At 40.1% G+C, this 7,487-nt stretch overlaps 1 protein-coding gene across 1 annotated transcript; it reads left to right on the top strand.

Moving 5' to 3' along the window:
• Nucleotides 1-3,152: 3,152 nt before the first annotated feature.
• Nucleotides 3,153-4,465, top strand: LOC128740244 (titin-like). The gene is made up of 2 exons (XM_053835778.1): nucleotides 3,153-3,158; nucleotides 3,227-4,465. The coding sequence occupies exons 1-2, from the start codon at nucleotides 3,153-3,155 to the stop codon at nucleotides 4,463-4,465; spliced, it is 1,245 nt and encodes a 414-aa protein (XP_053691753.1).
• Nucleotides 4,466-7,487: the final 3,022 nt, after the last annotated feature.

Genomic DNA, 7,487 nt, shown 5'->3' with positions numbered 1-7,487 from the left:
AGAAACTTGGGATGGCTAGAGCTATGTTGGACGCATCTTCATTGCCTTGTCCCTTTCATACCCAGTTCGAATACACTCTAAAATGAAAATACAAGATATTCTTTTCTGAGTCAATTTTTATTGAAGCAGTGTGAATTGAGAACCTTTACGACATATTTGGTGGAAACACCCCGCCCCCCTCCCTCCCCCTCTGTGCTTTACGAGCTTGAGACGTTTCTATAAAAAGAATCACACGCGGCACGCACCTGGTCCATGGGCATCTCGTCCCAAATCTTGAGCTTCTTAAATTGGTCCGTAGTGCTCACTTTATGTTCGCTCTGCTTGGTCAGCATGTACGACCATACATAAAAGTCCAGGGGATTAAGATCCGGGCAGCTGGGAGGCCACAAAGTCTTATCGAGAAAATCAGTCAAATTCTCCCGACACCCCGTTTGGACGATATTCGCCGTTTGGGCCGGTGCGCCGTCCTGTTGAAAGACGTAATGATCTTTCCCGTAGAGGTCATGAAGTGCCGGGGCCACAACCTTCTCCAGAACCTCGGTCTTATAGTACGCGGCGTTGATTTTTACGTTTTTTAAACGTTTTCACGAATTTATTAAAAAGGAAACAATTCCAATTAAATTTTACTACCGTCATCCGGGGCGAGATTGTGCCAAAATAGCATATGTTTTTGTTCTTTAGCTCAGTACACACACAATTTAGGAACTAAGTTCATTTCAAACCTGTCAATATTTACTAAATTATTCAATTAACAACTACCGCTGAGATGGTTTAGTTACAATGAAACCTGATTTTACTGGAAGTGCATGAATTTTGGCACAATGTCACCCCTTAGAAGGTTACATAAAGTTAAGGTAAATACCTAAACAGTGAACATTAGCATGTTTATAGACAATACACATAAATACCAGTATAAAGTAGTTCATATGGGGCCGTCCATGAACTAAGTGGACTATTAGGGGCAGGGGGTCGGCCGAAAACAACGCATCATACAAAAAGTTTGAACGAAAATAACCCGGGGAGGTATGAAATAACTAAAAATGAGTCCGTAGTCAATGGACAGCTTTTATATAGCCAGTAGCGTTTCTAGGGTTAACAAGGGGGAGATATATGGAGAGCGTGTATCCTAAGGGGGCATACCTATTTGATCATTTAACAAAAGTAACCATTACTTCGTTCGAGAACTCGCGGCCGCAGAACATCCCACCCCCCTCCCCCGTCCTTAAAACTGGCAGTTTTTACAGGGTATGATATATTTGTCTTATATTAGAGTGTTCATTCAAAGCATTTGAAATTTCCAGAGAAAAAGTAAAAATTAGTTTAAATTATTTAGCAGACCTATGATGCTGTTTGCTCCAAAATGGATAATGCAATCTAATCTGTCAAAATATTGTGCTCAATAGTAAAGAATGCGAGTGTATTGGTGTATACTGACATATTTTTGTTGTGTATGTGAAATCCACAAATTGGATCAATCATTATGGCTTGGCACAATCTCACCCCCGTGAAGCTCGAAAAGTACAAAGTTTCGAAAAATATTAGTTTCATAATCAAAACTTATCCAACGCATAATAACCTTTCAATACATGGTAAATGATTAGTTTATATACCTTCAAAATAGCAAGTTGATGCGATTTCTTGTTTGGGTTGGCTTATGCGGGACTTTTTTTACAAGCGTTATTTCCGAGTATTTTTGATCGCGAACTTTGAAACCCTGTTTAGGCTAAATAGTTTGCTAATATTATCTGTGTTCCATTCTAAGTTATGAATAAATATGTTATGTTCATGATCATTTTGAATTTAGGTCACCAGTTTCTATAGATATAATAAATTTTCACAAATAAACATTTTCGGTTTTTGGCACAATCTCACCCCCGTGGCACAATCTCACCCCGGATGGCGGTATCTATATTTATTCGCGACAGATTCGAATTTCGAACGACTTTAATTTAAGGTTTCGTATTCTACTAAGACGCTCCAAAAACTTCAGTCAAGGCTAGTTTAATATACATATTTTCAATTTTTCCTCATAGTAAAGTAGAAAACAACACCCACCATTGCTTAGCCAGATAAAATAAAGCGGATACCATTTAAATATTCGCCGTGGTTGTACCCACATTAACAATTCACTAACTGAAGAAGTTTACAAGTAATACCTTACCAAAATGCGCGATTTATTTTGTGTTGCAGGCAGCAGAAAGAATTTTCCTCATTTCCTGGGAAATATTAGAATTAAAATTATCACATATATTAATCGTAATTGAAATCGGAAGGTGAAATCGTTTATGTCTGCTGTCCATCCAAAGATTCTATTACACATCTTGCATTAATTTGAGCAATGAAACTGTTCATTAGAAATTTTCTAGGAATTTCGAAAGATGCGTCAACTGCAGATGACACTGTAAATTATCGTTTTATGACATTTGAATCACTTGAGCTCCGCAATGTAAAACTAAGCCAACAAAATCATAAAACCGAATTAAATCAATTGAAAAGTTGAAAATTCCGCAACTAAATCAAAATGTGACACGTAAAACGGTCCGACGTAAAAAGCTACAAAACATAGCTAAGAGACAAACTTGCGATAAAAGCAGAAGTTCTCAATTCCGTTGAAGCTCCACCGCTATATGTGATTCGATTGGATGAATTTGATCCGCAACATAGAAAGGAAAATACACTATTCATAAGTTTTGGGCTGCCTTTTGCCGGTTAGCATGCGGCAAGCGATGTGATAAAACTGTACATCACATTACACGTTGTTTGCCCCGGCAAGTTAAACAATTCGTCGGTCACCTTCGCTCTCTTCGGTGAAGTTGCCGGAGGCCTGGCGATTTATCAGCGGTAATAACATAGCCGTACCTACCTGCTTGGATTAGCCAAGTGGCCCTGAAGCGCGACCCGCGTGTCTTATTTTTGGTGCTATCTCTTGAGCTTTTATTTTTCTTTATTTTTCTAGCCAATAAACTCTTTCACCCTGTTTATTGATGCTTTTAGTGTGTCATCGAAAATTCGAGCGGAAATGGCTCTCTTGGTAGTGACCGGGATGAAGAAATTGCTACACTATAAATGCTTACTGATCGCCACAGTGGAGCATCATTCAACTTCGATCGTTCACCGGATTAGGTCGTGTAATAAGTGCAAACGGGACCAGTATGAAGGTGGGTGTTCCATGAATTGGTTTTCAAAATTAAAGTTAGTAACAGTTTAATTATTCTTGATTCTGCAGAGCTTTATAGTACTATCCATGGCTATTGCCATTGCGTTGGGAGCGGCTATCGAACGGCCGCAGAAGGAAGTGGACAGCAAACAGGACGATGCCGTTGTAGCAGAATCTAAAGTACACGAAAAGCGTGGATTTAGTGATCACCGATATTCTTTTGGACATCATATGGAAATGTACAGCGGATACAAACCATCTTATGAATACAGTGCCGAAAGTGTAGAGGATCTGAAGCATCTCTACCAGAATCATAAGGCCCACGACTGGTCTAACGAAAGGCCTTCCTATCTCACGAAGAAGGTTCCAGTTCCATACAAAGTGGAAGTTGAGAAACATACTATCATTGAGAAGAAAGTGCCAGTTCATGTAGATCGTCCAGTTCCATATCCAGTTGAAGTTGAACGTAAGGTGCCAGTTTATGTCGAAAAACGTGTCCCTGTACATGTTGATCGTCCAGTTCCTTATGAAGTGAAAGTCCCATATCCAGTCGAAGTCGAGAAAAAATACCCAGTGTACGTTGAGAAAAAGGTCCATATTGATCGTCCAGTCCCATACCGCGTCGAAGTGGAAAAGAAAGTTCCAGTCGTCGTAGAGAAGAAGGTCCCAGTGCACGTCGACCGTTTTGTAGCCGTTCCAGTGGAAGTGAAGGTCCCAGTACTCCACAAGGTCCAAGTTGAAATCCCAAAGCCTTATACTGTTCAAATCCCGAAGCCCTATCCGGTGTACGTCGAAAAGGAAATCATCAAACATGTCGAGAGGCCGGTGCACGTAGAAGTGGAGAAGAAGGTTCCAGTTCCAGTTGTTCACAGAGTCGAAGTTCCGAAACCGTATGCCATCTACGTTCAACGACCGGTTCTGGTTGAAAAGCAACAGAATGACGAGCATCGTCACCACAGTGAACACGACCACAAGGATGAACACGTGGCACTGAAACTGACCGGATTCGTATCGGAACCGCTTCACCATGATAATCATGATGAAGAATACCACCATCAAAACCAAGAACAACATCACGCTCATCATGTTGCTGAACACCTAGCTCAGCACAAGGATGAGCACGATGCTAACGAAGATTACCATCATCAAACTCAACACCATCAGCAACAGCATGATCGGTATGAGCATCAGCAGGCTGCCGATCATCAACATCACGATCAGCACCAGGCCCACCACGATGCCGAACATCATCAACACGAACAGCATCATCACATCCAGATGCACTACAAGCGTGAGTCCAAACAGTGAGATCGATGATTCGTTTAGCTAGAACAAATGAACCTGAAAAAGCTACTTCTCTAGTCTATATATCTGTGCTCGTGCTGTCCAACTGTTTGACACAGAATGATCCTGTTATTAATAAAAGTTGTTATTTAGTGTAATTATTCATCAATAATCGCCAGTGTTTTGAATTCGATCCTGCAGTGCCACGATGCTAAACTATTGGTATACGATCTTAGTTTCCATCGGGGCTGGTTACCCGATCTCTGCTAAGATTGCTCGTATTCCGGCTTATACCTCGTGGAGGTAGGAATAGGAGTTGCTGGATAAAAGGCTAAGACCACTATGGGGTCAGTTTTACGCATTATCCAACCATTTACCAACCAAAGGGAGCTATTCCTCCTCCTCCCAAATCTTGAAAATAACCCTGGTAACGGCTCAATACCGGTGTTTCTCAGTCATGTTTATAAAGCTTTGACGGTAGCTGGTTTTGCGGGTCTTCAGCAACCCGATTTCTCATTTGATTTCATTGAGGTCAGCTGTTGGGACTTTACTATCTCTCACGGACATTCCTAGGCTAACCTAGGAAAGAATTAGGTAAAACGAACCGATTGTGAATTCATCACGGTACTGAATCGATGACAATCAATTCTCCTTATGTCTTTCGAGTAAATTGGTACTATTCGAGTATATTCCCCTGTCTTTGAATTAGTTTTAATCGCTCTAATTAGGTTTTACTTAGGTTTTATTTAGGGGTGAATTGGGTAAAATGAACTGTACCTGCATTTCGCACAATATAGAATGGATGGGATTTGATTATTTTGATGTTTTGGCAAAATTTGGAAGCTATCTGAGTTCGTTTCACGGGCGGCAAATAAGTTTTTATACTGTTTATTTAGATTTTAACTTGATTTTTGGGAAAATAGGGCACAATGGACCACTTCCCGAAGTCTGCGCAGAATGAAACCATCACGGAAAACTTTTTTGTGGAAAGTACCATTTCACGATCCTCTCCTTACTCGCTGTCGCTCGTTCCAGGAAACCCAGGTAGACCTAGGAAAACAAATAAACCTAGATAGTAGTGGTTTCTGCGGGGAGTTGCCTCACCCCAGCGGGCGGCGCTTCCGATGGCGGGTCGCCGGCAACACTCGCGGCCGTCTCGTCCTGAATGATCTAGTGTAGATGTGTGTAGTCTAGTGATAGATAGTTTTTGTGGTCTTGTTATTGACTAATGTTTTATGGAAGAGTCTTGAATTTGTCGAGTTCGATTAGTTTTTGAGTTTCGCAAAAATTTCTGTTTTATTTGTATGAGAGTCCATATCCCCCTACCACAGGGGTGAGAGGTCTCTAACTATTATAAAATAAATTCAATACTCCAAAATCTCCCACATGCCAAATTTGGTTCCATTTGCTTGATTAGTTCTCAAGTTATAAGGAAATTTGAATTTCATTTGTATGGGAGCCCCCCTCCTGAACAGGGGAAAGGTCTTAATTCATCATAGAAAAAATTTCTGCCCCCTAAAAGCCCCACATGCCAAATTTGGTTCCATTTGCTTGATTAGTACTCAAGTTATAAGAAAATTTGTATTTCATTTGTATGGGAGCCCCTCTCTTAAAAGCGGGAGGAGTCGTAATTCACCATAGAAAAAAAATCTGCCATCTAAAACTCCCACATGCCAAATTTGGTTCCATTTACTTGATTAGTTCTCGAGTAAGAGGAAATTTGCATTTCATTTGTATGGAAGCCTCCCCCTTCTAAAGTGGAGAGGGGTCCTAATTCACCATCGAAAATATTCTTGCCTACAAAAACACCCACATGCAAAATTTGGTTCCATTTGCTTGATTAGTTCTCGAATTACGAGGAAATTTGTATTTCGTTTGTATGGGAGCCCCCCCTCATAAAGTGGGGAGGGGTCCTAATTCACCATAGAAAGTATTCTTGCCCTCGAAAACTTTCACATGCCAAATTTTGTTCCATTTGCTTAATTAGATCTCGAGTTATGAGGAAATTTGTATTTCATCTGTATAGGAGCCCCCCTCCTTAAGTGGGGAGGGGTCCCAATTCATCATAGAAAAAAATTTTGCCTCCAAAAGCACCCACATGCCAAATTTGGTTCCAATTGCTTGATTAGTTCTCAAGTTATGAGGAAATTTGTTTTTTATTTGTACAGGAGCCCCCCTCTTAAAGTGGGGAGGGGTCCTAATTCACCAAAGAAAATATTCTTGACCTAGAAAACCTTCACATGCCAAATTTGGTTCCATTTGCTTGATTAGTTCTCGAGCTATGAGGAAATTTGTATTTCATTTGTATGGAAGCCCCCCCCCCTCTTAAAGGGGAGAATAGTCATAATTCCCCTTCCAAAGAGGGGAGGGGTCTCAATTTACCATAGAATAAATTCTTGTCACCAAAAACACCCACATGCCAAATTTTGATCTATTTGCTTGATTAGTTCTCGAGTTATGCAGAAATTTGTGCTTCATTTGTATGGGAGCCCCCCCTCTTAGTTGAGGGAGGGGTCTCTAACCATCGGTAAAACCTTTCCTGGCCCCAAAAACCTCTACATGCAAATTTTCACGCCGATTAGTTCAGTAATTTTTGATTCTATAAGGTACTTCGCGACAGACAGACAGACAGAAATCCATTTTTATATATAAGAAGATAAATATCTTGTAAGATTCCAAACCAGCGCACAGTGGCGCCGGTCAGAACAAAACTGAGACAAAACTAATAAAATTGGTAAAGTAGCATGGAACTTACATATTTTGTATATAACTGTGATCCAAATTGACTACTAAAACTTAAAGTTTTCAAATATTTAAAAAAATCAATTATTAGGGTGTCTCTAAAATAATTACTTGACTATTATTTTTATTTTGTGTTTTTTGCATTGGGATAATCAGGAGAAGTAGTAATGACCTTGTAACATTCAGCAATCTATTACGTTGAGCCACATTTAAAAATAAATGTTGAGTTTTAAAAATAGCATTTTGTCCAGTCAATAACCATGTTTATTCACTAAAATTTGAATATCAAAGTGTCGCTCCTGCT

This window comes from Sabethes cyaneus, chromosome 3, assembly GCF_943734655.1.
Source record: "Sabethes cyaneus chromosome 3, idSabCyanKW18_F2, whole genome shotgun sequence".
Lineage (NCBI taxonomy): Eukaryota > Metazoa > Arthropoda > Insecta > Diptera > Culicidae > Sabethes > Sabethes cyaneus.
This window is presented reverse-complemented; position numbering and strand designations above follow the sequence as displayed.